Below are 17,824 nucleotides of genomic sequence, written 5' to 3' on the forward strand. Positions count from 1 at the left end.
TTGAAACTAATGAAAAAGCTTGTAATAATATAAATAATCAAGTGGAACAGACACTGACTACAACAGTCCCATGAAATTAATGTGTCCCAGCTGCACTGCTAAGGTTAAGACTGCTGAAGAATCTTTCTTATCACTGCACTCCACAGGACCTCAAGGTCTAAGACAAACAGTGAATGAGGCAAAGGGTCTGCAGAGCACTTTTTCTGCAACAAAGGTCATTTAGCTGCTGTCCAGCCATATAATTGCAGATTAGGTCGTCCTCCATTAATGATTTTTTAGAGTTGTCATTCACACATGGATAGAAACATTCTACTATGTTTTGTTTTGGGGTGACAATTTTTGTCATCTGAGGCCCTTTTCCAGGACAGATTTGCCAGGTTAAACACTCATCATTTTGACATTACTGACTCTGTTTCCTTCAAACATGTGTTTAAGGGTGTGTCCCACTGAATTTATAAAGACAGCCAAGCTTTATCATCAGTTTATGAGAGGGGCTACATGACATGGTTGCCAGGCTTATCCAGTGTCTTAAGAGGCCCCTTCCAGACCTGTGTGTCCATGACAGTTCAGAAATTTGGCCCTTTTTAACTCAAAATGCAAAACCAAATTCCACTCTCAGATACACTCATGTCAATCCAGAGTTATTACATGGATTTACTTGGATTACCTCAATTTACACCAGTTTAATTAAAGCAGAGTTAGGACCATTGTTGGTAGATAGGAAATGTAAATATGGTTTTGTTTTTTTTAATAATTTCAGATGGTGCTGAATTGGCATATATGGCACTCCCCAGTAAGGGAGTACATCTTTGTGGGATTCTCTATGGGATGGTAGTGAAGGAGTAATAATTTCTTTCTATACTCTCAGAGAATTAGAGGACTCTTGGCCTTCAAGTAGTTCGTTAGAGTTGTGGTTATGCTGCATAATAATACTGTCCATTCAACCATGAGTGAGCAAAGCGCATCTCTAGAAAAAGAGTGGGACCAAGTCGGGGCATGTATTGGGGCTTTGGATTTATTTTTGGTAAAGGACATTCTGAAGTCTTAAGCCTGTGTAGGCCACTTGAAGAGGGCTGGACCTGGCTGTCTCTAGTTCATATGAAGGCAACCATCAGGGAGGGAGGAGGGATGAATTTTGGGCTCTTAGTTCCTCACTCTTCCAATTCCACTCTCTCTCCACCGAACTTGCTATAAACTTGATGGAGCATCTTTACCGATGGGTCCCAGGTCTGGTAGCTCGAAATGCACCCCATACACCTCCAGGATGTAGCCCCTGGTTTCTCCAAACACCTCCACACTGAAACGCATCCCTTGCTAGATGGGAAAAATAAAAGTAGATATCAAGATACCCTGAGAATTACAGTCACTGGCCAAAATGAAACTAATGCAATAGGCAGTTGAGGCATGGTTTGTGGTCCAAATGCAGCCATCGACTTCATAGTGGCCCACAGGCAGCCCTCAAAGTTAATGTGGGAGGCCAACTGAAGTTCCATATCCCAGCATGCTGCATGCGACACTCAACCTACATCCAGATAGTCGAACTATAATGCATGGTTCTCTATTAAAGATTAGGTTGGCTGTGATTGTGAAATTGCATACCAATTAGGCCAGTTCCTAGTACATTGGGAAAGCAGCCTCTGATAAGCAAAATGTAGGTCTCTGAGGCGTGACTGAGAGAAAGTCAATGTTTTAATATTAGTAGGGTGCTTCAACCTCAGGCACCTCTAAAAAAAACCATAAGAAGGCAGCCTTCTGCCTCATCCTTACCTGAATGACACAGATTTCACTGGGCTCCACCAGCAGCTTGCCAAACTCAGTGGTAATCAGCAGCTTTCCTTGCTGTGGTACTGTGGGAAGGAAACATAAACACTAAAGGATCTGGAGAAGCCACAGCTTAGAAATCTTCTCCAACCAGGCAGTGCTTAGGGTGCAAATGCACATGTTTACTGTATAGTAAACTGACTTCTCTAAGCAATGGAAGTGGAGCAGACATGCTAAGTATTAATATAGCCAGGTATGGTTCACTTGAATCCAGGGTAAAGTTGCACCTAAAAGAAATGTACAGTTGCTTTACTGCCCTGGCAAGCTACTTGTCCTCTCTCTGTGACAATGTCATCTCTCTGGCTCAAGGCAAACTGTCTCCTCTCCATGCACTGACTGGACACTGCAGAGTGAAATCCAAGGTAAGTTGCTCCACAGTGACTGTGTCCTTTGTCTGCATCCCTAGTCTCTCAGATGAAACTGGCAACCACAACCAAGTCATCTAACCTGAATAGTGTAGTGTGAGACTGATCACTAGAGAGAGCCACCGGTCCAAACCTTGGCTGAAAAAATGGGCCAGATGTTGGGAGAAACAGAGACATGAGTTGATGGCAACAGAGATCAGCAATGGAAGGTCAACTCAGTAACTCACCGATCAGGAAGTCACCATCTGAACTATAAAAACACCTAAAGAAAAACAAGTATGTTCAGACCATCACAAACCACACGGGCACACACACTACAGGCTGCAACAGTAGGGCCCCTCAAGCAGTTGGAGTGCTGCAATAGAGAGCTTCCCATGCATGCATCAGGATGCCAAGTACAGGTGACCTCAGGGATCTCCCTGCCTGGCTGGTGGAAGCTAAGCACATGCAGGAGGCAGCAGGGGTCTAACAAATGGGTGGAGGAATGGCTCAGTCCTGCCTCTGCCAGTGGTCCATGACTCCCCACAGAACCTCCATTCTCACATCTGCACAATGGGCAGTACTACTGTATTGCTCTGGAGGTCTATTTATGCCTGTCAGGTGCTGTGCAAGTGCCCTCCAAGGGAGTGTGTGGCTTGAAGGATAAGGGATCCATGCACCCTGCTGATCCAGGAACCAAACCTCTCTTGACTCTGCAGTCCTTTCCCTGTCCTCACCTCCCTGCTGTATGTCTGTCTGCCTAGCCCAGGGCTTCCTCTAGCATTTTCCCCAGGCTGCCTATGCACTTTGGTGGTGTGCGCAGGAATACAGGGCATACTTAGGCAGTGCCATACATACAACAGCTGATGTCTATGACCTGCAGCATGAGTTATCTATAGGATCTGTGGACTCAAGCACCATTCTCACATGCAAACACCATCTTCTGGGGAACTGGGGCCTCAAACTCACAGTCACTGACCTATTGATCATGGAGGTGTTACAGAGGAAGATGTGGACAGCGATTCCGTTGCGTGACCTGGGCTCCCCGGCTCCACACAGTGTGTGCAACCCCTAGGAGACAAATGTACACAGTAATTTGTACTGGATGGAGTTGAGGTTCCTTCATCCATCAGACAGGCCTGCTCTCTTTGACTGGAAGCCCTCCTTCTGCACAGACCCCCTCCCCTCCATTGCAGAAGGCTTCTATGTATTTCTGCCATTGGCTTTTCATGAAAAGCAACCAGAGAGAGCTCCTAGCTAATCACAAGGCATCACCAGGAGACCATGGGTGAACAGAGCTTCTTGAAAGCCCATGAAAACTGAGGGTGTTGAAAACTGGCAGAAGATACAGCCCCAGACCTATGGTCACTGACAGGGAGAGGGCAAATTCTCCCCAAGCAGAACAACTCCCCAGGTGTCTATCCTCCCTCCCCCTTGTAGGGTTTGTTGGTGAGCTAGTAATAGGAACAGCAATATGCTGGAGTGCACATTTCTGAATTTCCCAAGGAACAGCCAATTTCTTCCTGGGTGCCATTGCAAACCCAGTTGGGGTGGGGAAGCAACACTGGCAGTGGAGTGGCTTGGAGGATTTCAATTTGATAGCTGTGGCTGCAGGAAGCCCCTGTGATGAGAACCCTTTACACAATGGTTGGCTACTCCTAACCAGACAGTTTACTAACAACATGTATACAGTCTATGAGATAGGGCAGGGCTCCTGCATTCTGTCCCAAGCTCTGTTATTCACTCCTTCTATGACCATGGGCTCGTCACTGCCTCCACTTCCTGCTCTGTGATGTGAACTGAGTTACCATCTGCTCTAATAAACCCCAAACAGATGCTCCAGAGAGTTCCACTCCTTTACTTACGCTCACAAAGTCCAGCTTCCTTTGAGAGGCCTTCGGGATCTCAAAAGGCTTCCACCTCAGCTAGATGAGAACAAGCAAAACATTGGGAAGAAAAGGATGCTATATTATCATGTGAACAACTGCAAAAAGAGCAGAGGCTCCCACCCAGCCTTCTGTTTCCCAATATACTTTCTCTTCAACGAGGGGGAAGAATGTTACCTGCCAAAGTAGGCTGTTGTCTACAAGAGCTCATGCTCCTCTGAACCTGTTAGTCTCTAAAGTACTGCCCTGCACTAACTTCTGCCTGACTTCAGGCTAACTGAGCTAACCAACTCTCTGTTTAGAGAGGCGGTGTTTTTGCTTCGTGCCTGAATACTTTGGTTTGAGGATTCATTTTTTTGCTTCAGTGGGCTTTTAAAATGTTTGCAAAAAAATTGTTTTTTGTTTTTTTTAAGACAGGTGCTCTCAAGATTAAAAAATCCTATTTAAAAGCTGTCTCCTCCCTCATTACTCTTTGTACCTGAAAAGCAAAACAAAAATCAGTTTAGCCAACCTTGTATTTATTGCTGATGCTATTTCATCACTGGTGGATTTTTATGCTTCACTTGCTATGCTGCTCCCTGCCCTTCCCTGTGCCTCAATCTCCCTGTCTGTGAAACAGGCATAATGACACTTATTCACAGAGGTGCTGGAGGCTGAGTTAATTGCTGTCTGCAAAGCAGTGGCAGAGCCCTGGAGACAGCATTAGGGAATTTCAAAGCATTTATTGTTGATGTCACAGTCAGCTTCATTCTCCAGCTCACCGGCACTAGCTCAAGGTTGCATTTGTGCTCCTAATTCAGCAAAGGCTTCAAAATAAACCAAGTCACCTGCAAGAACCAGAGAGCCCATGGCTCTGATGTTGATCTCACTGACCCTGAGTTTACACCAATGTAAATGCAATCAGGAGTTACTCCTTTTTACACTGGTATGAAAAGAGAGCAGAGTTTGGCCCTCTGCTGAACTGTTTTGTAAGCCATGAAACCAAGAGGATTTTGCAATCTTTTTTTTTTTTAATTAAATCTAAACATTGAGCTTATGCTACTCATCAGAGTCTCCTTGAGAATTAACCTTAGGAAGAAAAGAACGAGCCGGTGAGCTTGGCTGCACCAGATGCATCAGTGCATGGAACAGAGCAGGGGTTCATTGTTAATTAATCAGCTACACCCCAGGCCTGGCACTACTACTTGACGCATAATTACTCTGTTCTTTGAAGCCATCTGCTTCTAGAGAAGCCCTGCAGTTCAAGCCCTCTCCTGGCCGGTGGGGTCAGGTCAGCTGGGCAGCAATTCCTCCTGGCAGAATCCTACTGAACCCAGGGAAATGGCATTTGTGTTGCAGGTGTCAGTGTTGAAGGATATTAGGACTGGACCCTGAAAAGGGAGTTAGCAGAGATCTCAAAAGTACAGAGGAGAGAGTGTTGAATGAAACACCCATCACTTATCTTCCATTTTTACTAAATGTTGTACTTTCTTAATCTTGTACTTTTCTAAGAGACAGGGCAGTTTGGGGAATGTCGGGATGGATGGGCACATGAAAGAGAAAGGATGGCCCAGAGGTTAAAAGACAGGGCAGGGGGTCAGAGGACACATCTACATGAGATGTTTACTGTGGAGCTGCCTAATTAGCTCTGCAGTGAAGTTTAATGTCTACACATGCAGCTATATTAGGGTGTGATGAGTATGATGACATTCTTTAGTGTGTAGCAGTGCACATGTAGATGCTGATGGTACTGGTTAGGGCATGAGGGTGCCTCATGCAGGAGCTGCCTGCCAGCTAGCCCCACACTGGAGCACCTTTGAGCCCCAGCCAGCCCCTCCGCAGCATGTTGAGCCAGGGCAGAGCAGCTCCATGTGGGCTGGCTGGCTAACCTCTGTCGGGGCCTGCTGCCACCTGGGGCTGTTCCAACCTGGCTCAGCATGCTGCAGGCCTGGGTTCACGTGTAAACGTGGTGCCCGGTAGCAATAAACTGGCACAAAATGTGCCGGAGTTTATTGCTCCATGCTAATAGCATGTGTAGATGCACCCAGAAAGTCCAAAATCACAATCTCAAGGAACTCACCATCTCAAGAAATCTCACCATCACCTCTCTCTGTCTCAGTCTCCTCTCAGTGAGATGGGGATGATAATTACTTGCTTCACAGGTGTGAGGCCTTGTATCACTTTGAGATCCAAGGACATAAAAGGGCAGGAGAAGGGTAAAGGGTGTAAATGTGATTTAAACTAGACTGATTTAAACTAGACCTCACAGCTTGAGGGTCTGGGAACGGTGAGTGAGACATTTGCCCTCATTGCTGGATGCAAGGCCTTGGGAGGGTCTGGATGAAACATCTGTATGTTGGATGCCACATAACAACACATTGTTAGGGACTCTCTCCCAAAGAGACCTGGGCTGCCCAACAAGTGGTACCTTGGAGCTGGGGATGATTTAGATGTTGCAGAAAGTGGGGAAAAACCTCAGGAGGGATCAGTGTAGGACAAGGTTTTGACCTGGAAGGGTGTGGGCAGTGGGGTCCCGCAGAGCTCAGTCCTTGGACCGATACTCTTTAATGTCTTCATCAGTGACTTGGACGAGGGAGTGAAATGTACTCCGTCCAAGTTTGCAGATGACACAAAGCTATGGGGAGAAGTGGACACGCCGGAGGGCAGGGAACAGCTGCAGGCAGACCTGGACAGGTTGGACAAGTGGGCAGAAAACAACAGAATGCAGTTCAACGAGGAGAAATGCAAAGTGCTGCACCTAGGGAGGAAAAATGTCCAGCACACCTACAGCCTAGGGAATGACTTGCTGGGTGGCACGGAAGTGGAAAGGGATCTTGGAGTCCTGGTGGACTCCAAGATGAACATGAGTCGGCAGTGTGACGAAGCCATCAAAAAAGCCAATGGCACTTTATCATGCATCAGCAGATGCATGACGAATAGGTCCAAGGAGGTGATACTTCCCCTCTATTGGGCGCTGGTCAGACCGCAGTTGGAGTACTGCGTGCAATTCTGGGCACCGCACTTCAAGAGGGATGCGGATAACCTGGAGAGGGTCCAGAGAAGGGCCACTCGTATGGTTAAGGGCCTACAGACCAAGCCCTATGAAGAGAGACTAGAGAAACTGGATCTTTTCAGCCTCCGCAAGAGAAGGTTGAGAGGCGACCTTGTGGCTGCCTATAAGTTCATCACGGGGGCACAGAAGGGAATTGGTGAGTATTTATTCACCAAGGCGCCCCCGGGGGTTACAAGAAATAATGGCCACAAGCTAGCAGAGAGCAGATTTAGATTGGACATTAGGAAGAACTTCACAGTTAGAGTGGCCAGGGTCTGGAATGGGCTCCCAAGGGAGGTGGTGCTCTCCCCTACACTGGGGGTCTTCAAGAGGAGGTTAGGTGAGTATCTAGCTGGGGTCATCTAGACCCAGCACTCTTTCCTGCCTATGCAGGGGGTCGGACTCGATGATCTATTGAGGTCCCTTCCGACCCTAACATCTATGAATCTATGAATCTATGAAGAGTGTCAAGCATAGGAGCCTTTAGACTAGGCCTGGCCCTGATCTGCACTTTTGTGACCAGCATGAAATAACCAGGTTAGGGTACACCTCTAGGCTTTCCTTTTTAACACGTTTCTAGCCCTTGTAATGGCAGAGAAAACCTTCCAAATGTGGGCCTAGAATAAGTGCAAACTGATGCCAGGCTCTGTCTGAGTCTTCAGACAGCCTCAAGCAGTGACTTCAAGCAATCACCTCATTGGTGTGACAACTGTAAAGGCCAGTGGTGACATTTAAACATGAACTATTCTTCCCCAGTGATGTTAAACCCTTGAGGGCTGGTAATTGGGAGTCACTGCTTGCAAGGAAATGCAGGGAAAACACAGATCATGGAAGGTGGAGAAGGAAGAGAAGCGCATCAGAAACTGAGTTTGTTTAAAGAGGGGCAGATTTTCTCACTGACAATACTGAATGTGACAATAAGCTATCGAATAACTAATGAATAAAGGGTAAGTTATCACAGAGAGTCTGTGTTCACCCTTCTGTTTCTGCAGAAAACTCCAGTGATAGCAGTGTAAGCTCTTCTGTGGACTGAAGGCCGTGAATTTATATCCCAGCACAGGGGGCATAGTTTAACAAGGATCTGGCCCCCTCCTCCAAAACAGTTTGATCCCCCTGCCATGTTCGATGTTAGGACCAGCATCTTATGGTATTTGTTTGGTGGGTTGTTGAGTTGTTATTATGTTAGAACCCAACATACCGTACACTCAAGGGAAACACTTGCCCCGCTTCAGTGGGTTTTGGATGAAGTCCATACCTGTCCCGCTCTACGGGCTCCTTATGTATTGAACAGGTCCATAAAAGATTTCATGGAAGACTGTACTAAATTGCGCAAATGCTGGTCACTGGCACAGATCTAAGAAGGTCAGTCATGCCCGCAGACTGTGAGCACTTAGACAGACAGTGGACTGGACTTGTTTCTATGGCCAATTAGTTCTGACACTTGACACATAGACTACGACTGTACCCACAGCTTGCCAGCCAGGACCTCAGAAAGAAATGGAATACTGATGTCTCGTGGAGGTCTTCTGACTTCCAATAAATAAAAGCCGTTGGATACTAAGCTTCCAGAGTCACTTAGATACTAGAGTAGTAGGCTCTACCAAAAGACTTGGAAAAACAAGGAGATGTTCTCCTTGTGAGAGAAACTGAAACTCAACTCCATCTCCAAAAAGGGAAGTTGAAAACTGGCTCCCTTCAAGAGCTCTTTGAAATGCATTCCCTTCCCCTCAAATTGGATGTGTTGGTAGAGGGAGGGGAGGGGACAGCAGTTTTGTTAGTTTTCTTGAAGACAGCAAAGGTAAAGAGCGTAAATAGCTGCAGAGATTTTAGAGCTGGGTACCTACAAAAGGATAAATAATTTGAGATTCTGTTTGCAAAAGGCATCAGGAATGATGAAACTATAACAGCAGTCAGCTGAGAAGGGTTGTGAGGCAGAAATACATGCATATGATCCTGTCACAGCTATTTGGTGAGTGACTGGAAAACGTTCCAGCAGAACTGGGGAAATATTGTGATAAATGGTGATGCTGCCGGATGGTGGGAAATTAGCTAATGATGATGCATTGGAGAACAAAACCCCAGAGAGGCTAAAGCCAATGAAGACGAGATCATGTAGAGGGGAGGATGGCTGGAGGGAAGCAGCAGATTAGCGAAGACCAGAACTGTGTGGCTGGCAGGGGGAGGAAATCATGATTAAAGATGATGGCAAGGCTATAAAAGAGGCAAACAAATACAGCCCCTCTGCATGATTCTCCAGGATGAAACCTTGATTTCCCAAAGGAAACTGGCTAGAAGGGGGAAACATCTCAGGAAATGAAGAGAGGAGGGGGTGCATGTAGAGACAGTCTGTTTGCCTGCCTGCCGGGCAGATGAATTTTTGATTGGGGAAAATGAAGACTGAGGCACTGCAGAGGCTGTAGGGAGGAGACCCTGGCTTGCGGGTAGCCTTGAGACAGCACAGCTTGAAATCAGTGCTGGTCTCTGCTAACAGACAGCCAGGGTGCCAAGGGCAGCATTAGAGCCTGTCTGCACCAATTATAAGGTGTGCCCTTGAGCCTTTGCCTCAAGCCCATACCCAACACCAGGGCCGGATTAACCCTTTAGTGAGCCCTAGGCAAACAAACTCATGGCCCTGGGCCAGTTGAGACCCCCCACCCCAGCACTGCCACCCGCAGGGAGTGGGGCTTGCAGTCACTGTGGCAGCAAGGCCAGCAGGGAGGCAGATGGAGCCATTCATGACACCACCATAGAGGAAAGAACTGGTGCCCCCTGCAGCTCATGGCCCTAGGCATGTGCCTAGTTTGCCTATGTGTTAATCCGGCCCTGCCCAGCACCCATCTATATGTGAACCCCTGAACCTGGTCCCCAGGTGCTATCCAGGCAGAACCTGGCAGCTCTGTGGAATTCCCCAGTACAAGTTCAAGCCAAACCTGCCTGCAAAGCTCAGAAAATCCATCTTCTGCAATCCCCTGTTCCCTATTTCTGCTATTTCTGTATCCTCCCTCACCCCTCTGCTTTTCTCTCTATAAGGCAACCAACTGTCCTAGATTTTCCTGAACAGCCCCAGAAATCAGAGCTGTGTCTCCAAGGACTCCCTAAAATGGGACTCTCATTCCCAATTTGAAAAATTAGTGCTAGATCAGCATCAGGCAGGGTCATGCCTGGGGACAGAGTTTAGAAATCATGAGACTACAGGACCCCCAAAACTGACCAGCCCCTTTCAGTCTCTCAGCTGGTAAGAGCCAAATGTGGAGCATCTGGGACTGTGTCCAAGATTTTGCTCTCTCAGTGTTCATCCTTCTATTGCCTGTAAGTAGAGCCAAACCCATGAGAGAAGTAGACCATAGACTAATTCCTAGAAGGGCTCTGCAGGGGAACCAAGGATATACCATATTTACTCTCATACCACATATAGCTTTTTAATGAAAATTAACCATCCCAAATGGGGGGGAGGGGTCTTAAGTGAGGGAATTGGAGGCATGGGAGAATTAGAATGGCTGCCAGGGGCTGTTCTTGGCTCCCAGCCACTTTGAGTAGGGCCAAAGTCAACTTATTAGCATCACTCACCCTCCCCATGCAGCTCCATAGCTACAGATTTAACCCTCTCACAGCTGCTACCAAATTAACAGTAGCTTTTGAGGGAGCAGCAGCTGTGAGAGGGTTAAACCTCTAGGTGCGAAGCTGCAGGGGGAGAGTGAGTGATGCTGATGATGAGTGGATTCCAGCTCCACTCCATGCAGCCAGCATTCAGCCATGGCGAGTCTTTGCTGTGGCAGGTAAGATTCTGGGAAAAAAATTGTTCTTCAGTCTGTCTTCCCAAAACAAGATGCATATCTTATTCAGGAGTGTGTGATATGCTTGTAAATATGGTATCTTAGTGCTGATCTCAAGAAAGAAGCAGGGCATGATAGATGGCTGTAGTGCAAGCTATAAGGAGTAATGCGAGTGGGGAAGGGTTGATTCCTCTGGCTTAGACTTGTTGAGGGCAACCTCAAGGTTGATCCTAAATATATGTGGAGACAAACTCTAATTCACTAGGTTGTATGGGAAAGCATCCTCTGGTAGCCAGTGTACAGGACCAGGAGTCAGGATCCTGGTTCTAATCTTGCTGGGATTGTCAACTCACTGGGTGACTGGTTAGATCATTTACTTTCTCAGTACCTCCGCTTCCCTAGAAATAAATTAGAGATATTAATGTCTACTTAGCAAATGGGGCATGGCGGGGACTGAGTATTGTTTGCTGCATGCTGTGAGACTGCTGGGTGGGAGAGGCTAGAGACAGGCGCATCCTGGTTTCTCTCATGATTGTGTTTGACAGAATACAAATGTGACTTTTAATAAACTGGAATTGGCCTTCATTCCAGTGGTAGGTTCAGGCCTATATGTGTTTTCAAGACACATTTCCCTTGGTGTGCAATGTACAGGACCCTCCAGTAAAGCAAACATCAAGTTTCCAGCTCAACACAGCCTGTTGCAGCTGTTTCCTCTCTTAAGACATGGTTACCTGGTTGGGGTCAGGCTCCACTTCATCCCAGTCATGTGTCACCTGGCCTTCATGAATGCATTCAAAGGGCTTGTGGCAGACTGAGGGCAGAATTCTATAGAGCCAGCTGCAGAGAAGAAAAACACCCGTGTTACATACAGGCTGTGGCTAGATTAGGAGTGTCCAGCTTGTGTAAGCCCTAGGTCTTGCTTGCATATGCGCATTCATGATCCACGGGCATGATGTGCATCATGCCCGTGGATCACAAATGCTCATATGCAGGCAAGACCTAAGGCTTACGCAAGCGGGACACTCCTAACCTCTCCCCCATGGTCACCATCTGGTTCATCATCAGCACTTCTTGAATCCACATGGGCTCTCTCTAAAGGCCTCTGAGCAAGCACTGGCCAAACACAACCCTGTGCAGCTGATGAGATCTCCCTGGGTTCCAGCCCTTGCTGCATGTTATGTAGTAGATGGGCTAGGTTTTCTTTCCCTTTGTCTTGCAGCAGAACCACCTTGTGTTCCTGGAACTAGTTATCTGGGCCACCTGTCCTCAGACAGTGAGTCCTTCATTGCCTTGCTGAGGAGAACCAGCCACCCCTCATATGGACTGCACTGCACCCACAGCAGCAAGAGTTGGTTAGACTGCCAGGTGCTCTGTGGTATGTCCTGTACTCTATAAGAAAGGGGAAATGCCTTACATCAGTGGTTCTCAAAATTTTTTTTTCTCAGACCACTTGAAAATTGCTGAGGGTCTCAGCGGACCACTTAAACTTTTTTTTGTTCTACAAATCAAAGCACACAACTCATTTTATTATCAGTAGTCTTACCTTTCTAAAGTGTTGGATGTGCCTGTTTTTTTTAGCAAAGTTCTGGGAAGTCACGTGTAATGTTTGTCAGCTTTAGCCTTAGGTCACCTTTCTGCAGACCACCCGAATGGAGCTCGTGGACCAGTGGTGGTCCGCAGACCACAGTTTGAGAACCTCTGCCTTACATGAATTCCCTGCCTCTCCAGTGCTCCCCTGGGAATGAATTTTTAGCTTACTGCTGTCCTGTCTTTTCCTGAAATATACCTGCTTCTGATAGCAAGGAAAGGGTTAGTGTATTAGCTTGCTCCCCTGAGGAAAGAAGCACTAGGAGGAGAGGGAGTAAAGGTGACATGGGAATGTCTGCATAAATCGGTTTAATTGAACTCTAGCCATTGAGCTGTGGGTCTGGTGTTGTCTACTCTCTCAACCTCTCCATAAGCATAGCTCCTGTGTAGCTGGCCAGTAGGAAAAACTGTCTGGCCTTCCCTTTTACTGTGCACCAGGGTTGGGAATACAAAGTCCTCCCTTCTGGCTAGAGGTAAGCTCAAAAGCCACATAGGAGTTGATCCCTTAGGGGCAGTCAGACCTGAGACTTGTATTATAGCCTGGTCCTGCTTTCTGCATCTACCTGTGCTAGGGATAGACATTGCACACAAACCAGTTTAAGCGATCAGTTTAAGTGCACATAAACCAGTTAGAAAATGGCTGAAACCAGTTTGAGATAAACTTGGTTGACTGTAGTATCAGACTTAACTGATTTGGGTCAAACTGATTTATGCAATGTCTGTCCCAGACCCCTTGCTGGTTTAAGTTAAACCAGACACCCCCAGCATCCCAGCATGCTCTCTGGGCTGGGCAGGGCTCTCTGCCCCACAGGAGAGCTGGCCCTGCCCCCCTGTTCCTTGGCTGCAGCTCTGGCAGAGACTAGCAGGCTGCTTCCCTCTCCCCCTCATCACTCCCTACTAAGCAGGAATTCCCCCCTTCCCTCTGCCTTGCTGAGAGGTATCTGTGTATTAGCTAGCAGACCACATGCTGGCTCTGAACTGTGCTGTGACAAAGGCAGAATCAGCAGGTAGCTGGTAATGTCCCTCTGTTGTTTTCTTAATGGGGTGATAAACACTGAGTTAGGGGTGATACACATTGTTATCAATTCTCTGCTGGGCTAATAAAAGCATCCTGCTGGGGCCTGGCCATGCCTCCCACCGCCCCTCCCCCCCACCCACACCAGCTCAGTACTGTAGAAGGGAAGGGAAGGGAAGGGAAGGGAAGGGAAGGGAAGGCTGCTCTAGCTCTCCCCACTCCTCCCTCCTGGCTTCTATCCTGAACCACTGCAGGCATATGCCTGCATTTCTGGAATGAAAAAGGAAATGTCTATCCACCTACAAATCAGGTCAAGCTTTGCAGGTTAGACTAACCTGCAAAGTTTGAATCAATTTAGGCTCAGGCTTTTTGAATGTCTGTCCCTAGCCCAGAAAGCTCCAATTCCTATGAACCCCGACAGAGCCCAAGGCCCAACCCCTGTGGATAAATGGATTTCTGCTCTGCTTCTTTCCTGCTTGCCATGCCAATGGCTGGCTGCCCCTCCCCCTTGCTCTAAGCTGGGTGCCTGAACCAGAATACACACAAGAAATGGGCCAAACCAGGAGATGGGCTTTTAACCAGGCAGGAGGCCAGAGATAATCAGAAAGGCAATAAACAGGCATGCCAAAGCCTCTGATGTGGTGCCTCTGATGTGTTATCACTGCTGCAGTTAGGAGGAGGGGAGGGAGCACTCCCTTGGGAGATGGAAAATTTCCGTCAAGGACATCTGCACGCAGCAACAATGATTCAGTCCCTTCCCCATGCATGCCAAGAGAAAGCCGGCACCAGCCGGCAAAGCAGAGAACCATGAAGCAGCTCAGAGGATACATCTGCCTTTTGTTTGGATGAGGAGCAGACCAGACAGGGAAGCATCTGGGAGAGCAGCAACATGATATACTGATCCTCCATGATCAGGTAGGGGCCAGAGCAAAATGACGGAGATGAGGCAGAAGGACATTTTTTGGGACTGGAACAATCCAGCCTGTGCTGGGAATGCTTTTCGGTACTCTGTGAGATGGCCACAAGTGTCAGACTGACAGAAAGCAAAACCTGTGCAGAGACAGCCAGGCAGTGGAATTGCAAGCTTCCCCCATACCAGCCTCTACTAACCCTGGAGGACCTCCCCAAGAAAGAGAGAAGAGTTCAGCTTCTGCATGATGAGACCAGCCAGGAGCCTAGGAGGGGTGGTTCTGAGGGCAATGGTTTACAATGGCTGCTTGTAACTAAGCTGAGATCTTCACCTTATTTCACAGACTCACGATGATGCCACCCCCCCCTACCCCAGTAGTTCATCCTATGAGACATCTCCTCTCTTCCTTTGTCTCATCTATATCCCCTACCCAAGGAGGCCTTTCTTCCCTCCACCATTAGATAGGTCTCGTGCCTTACTCCAGCTATGACCTTTCTCCACCCTCTCTCACTCCCTGTTGTTGTTTTAAAAGTGCATTTCTATTGCCATAAACAGCTGATTGAATCGAGTCCAACCTTCTGGGATGCTCAAGGGAAACTGAGCATGGCCGGCTCTCCCCAGGCCTGCCCTGTACACAGCAATAATTTGTGGTAGTCACAAGTCAGCATCACAGTACCTCCTCTTATTGGTGGGCCTGGGGCAGGTGAAGGCTGAGCCTGAGAGCTGTTCTGCATAGAGACCATAGGGGCAGACCTGTGGGTTATTCTAAAGCAGAGGAGAAAACGAGAAAAAAAAAGGTTAAAAACAAAGCATCAGCATTCACCTTATGAATGGTACAGTAAATAGAGCTGCATCCATGTAATCCTGATTCCCCCAGGGGTGAAGGACCTAGAGACCTCCCCATCTGTTCAACAATAACAGGATTAACCAGCAATGATTCCTGTCTGGTGCCTCCTACTCTCAGGAGGCTACGTGTGAAATGGGTGTGAGCCAGCCTCTGGGAACAACTCCCATGTACAGTGCAGCTGACAGAGCGCTCTCAGGAGGCTACACAACATGTTCACTAGGATACACAGGGGCAAGATCGATAGAGGGGTTGCTGAAGGAAGGGAAGTATCAGTAAAGCCAAGAGAACCTGAACTAGGCCATCAAGTTGTGTTTTGATGAGTGGGCTCACCTATACCTATCCTATGCTTCATGTTTACCTGGCTAAAGGATTCCCCTACCTGTCCTGCTCTTTGGATCAGGAAAAGCTCCATTCAGCAGGCATTAAACATGGCACCAGGCTTCCTGCACCCAGTGGGGTTAGCTTGTAGTAGGGGCCCTTGCACCCAGTGGAGTTAGCTTGTAGAAGGGGCTTTCTGCACCCAGTGGGGTTAGCTTGAAGTAGAGGGTTAGCTTGTAGTAGGGACCCTTAACCCCTGCTACTTTGAGAGGTAGGGAACCAGTATGGCAGGGTTGCAGTTAAATAGGCAGCTAGGCAGGGGCCAGCTACAGAGCTATGTGGAGCCAAGGAAACCCACAAGGGGTTAAAGCGGTGTCAGGTAGAAAGCAGTGGCTACAGCTCAGGGTTTAAGGTGTAACACCCCAGGGCAGGCTGAGGGCTGAGTCACATGACTAGAGAGGGCAGAGCCCCAGGCCATTAAAACCCTAGGTACTGCCTGCTGCCCTGCCCTGCCCCCGGAACTGGTGCCTGTCACAGGGACATGCAGGGAGTAGGTTTTAGCTTTGCCCTGGGCCCCAGCCCCACGCTGTCACTTCCCCATGATCTTGGCCCCAGCCCCTGCCTGCCCATCCCAGTCATAGACACTGCTCCCTACCCGCCCGCATCCTCATCCTATTTGCCCAGCCAAGCACGCCCTCCCCATGTGGGTCCCAGGCTGTCTCCATGGAGACCTCATGCCTGCCTGCCCACCCACGCACCTCATGCCTGCCATGACTGGCTGCCCACCTGCTCCATCCAGTGCCCCTAGTTGTGCGTGCAGGGCGGATGGGCAGGGGTCACTGGGTAGTAAAGCCAGGTCCAGTGGCAGTAAAGACACTGGCAGTGGCAGCCAGAAGTGTGAGGGCAGAGTGAGCTGCTCCCAGGGGGGTTGTCAAGGAGCTGAGTCTGGCTACTGTGCCACTCCCACCCTGCTGCTATGCTGCCTGTCCCTGCACACTCCAGATCTTGGTCTGCCCGAGAGCCATGTGTGGGGATAGGGTGGGCTGCTCTCCGTGCCAGGCGGCACATCTGTGCCTGGGGCTGGTAGGACTGCCTGCATGGGCCACAGCCCAGGCTGACCCCGTGCCTGGGCCAGGCGGGGCCAAGGGACCCATCACTGGCCAGACAGAATCACCTAATGGGCTGGATCTGGCCCACAGGCCATATTTTGCCCATCCCTGCTTTTGGGTGATTGAGGTGGCAAGGTCAGAGCCCCAAGGCCAAAAGACTGTAGGTGGTGGGGCCACAACCCAGTTAGGCTGGCCAAGTTGAGCCCAAGGAAAGAACGTAGTATTGAGAAAGACCACCAAGAGCTCACCAGCCTCCAAGGGCAGCTTCACCACATCTTTACCATCAAGATGTGGCAGCCAAGGAAGCTGGGTGAGACTTTGAGAGGCAGAAGAAAGAGCAGGGCAGGACTAACACAACTACCAGAGGGCATTACTTTTACCCTTGGACCCCATCCTGTTACATAGCCCGTCTGGGTAGGGGCATTTTTGGTGGAACCCTCTGAATTTGAGCAGGGTTTCCAAACCATCCACCTAGATGCAACCACTCCTCCCCCTGACACACAATATTCCCCTGGGCTTTTGCTTGCTGTGTTTTAAGCAGCATCTTTGGAGTTAAAATCGATAGGCTTGTTCCTCCTTTTTGGTAAATAAACTTAAATATGTTAATTTAATTAGACTGATGCTGAATTATTTGAACTCCGTGAGAAACAAAGCCACCAAATAGGATAGGAAATGCCTCAATGGGGTGGACAAAACATTCATCCTCCTTAGCATCTCCAGGATCCTGCTGAATGTTTTGCTAAGACAGAGAGTCTGTCTGGTCCAATCTTTCGTCATGCATCTGCACCAGAGGAGGCCGGCGTTCCAGTCTCGTGTTCTGTCCTGACAGGATCCAGCCCCAGGTGTGACAGTCAGTTGAGAAGCTTACGTGGTCCCCCTTATCTTTTTGATCCTTTAACCTCACCTTGTCTGAATGGTTTAGCCTGAAGCAAAGGAATCAATAGGACTTGTAATTTTTATCTTAGCTAGCATCACTGCAGATGCCAGCCTTATTAACACTGCATAGAGGAAGAGAGCCACCTTTCAGACTTGGTGTTTTTCATTCATTCTTAAATTTTCCATTAACTCTTTTCATGTTGCATATATTAGGGAGTGACCAAACTTTGTTCAGCTTCATATACTGCAGCCAGGAGAATGACAGGTATAGCTAGTTTGCCAAGATGGATTTAGATTGCAGCTGTCT

The 17,824-nt window shown here is 48.4% G+C and overlaps 1 protein-coding gene and 1 long non-coding RNA gene across 3 annotated transcripts in view; one reads left to right on the forward strand and one right to left on the reverse strand.

Annotated features, from left to right (window-relative positions):
• The window catches only part of HGD (homogentisate 1,2-dioxygenase), a 41,823-nt gene that overhangs the window by 10,036 nt on the left and 13,963 nt on the right, over window positions 1–17,824 (reverse strand). For both annotated transcript variants that reach the window (XM_006263504.4, XM_059720505.1), the window contains exons 3-9: window positions 15,044–15,132; window positions 11,587–11,692; window positions 4,031–4,090; window positions 3,145–3,236; window positions 2,414–2,448; window positions 1,768–1,847; window positions 1,215–1,314 (exon numbers count right to left, since the gene is read on the reverse strand). In XM_006263504.4, coding sequence (XP_006263566.2) covers window positions 1,215–1,314; window positions 1,768–1,847; window positions 2,414–2,448; window positions 3,145–3,236; window positions 4,031–4,090; window positions 11,587–11,692; window positions 15,044–15,132 — 562 coding nt within the window. The remainder of the gene's footprint in view (window positions 1–1,214; window positions 1,315–1,767; window positions 1,848–2,413; window positions 2,449–3,144; window positions 3,237–4,030; window positions 4,091–11,586; window positions 11,693–15,043; window positions 15,133–17,824) is intronic.
• Window positions 13,805–17,824, forward strand: part of LOC109280353 (uncharacterized) — a 51,832-nt gene continuing 47,812 nt past the window's right edge. The window contains exon 1 of the long non-coding RNA XR_009459008.1: window positions 13,805–14,372. This is a non-coding gene — a long non-coding RNA (uncharacterized LOC109280353). The remainder of the gene's footprint in view (window positions 14,373–17,824) is intronic.

The sequence above is a fragment of the Alligator mississippiensis genome, chromosome 1 (assembly GCF_030867095.1).
Source record: "Alligator mississippiensis isolate rAllMis1 chromosome 1, rAllMis1, whole genome shotgun sequence".
Lineage (NCBI taxonomy): Eukaryota > Metazoa > Chordata > Crocodylia > Alligatoridae > Alligator > Alligator mississippiensis.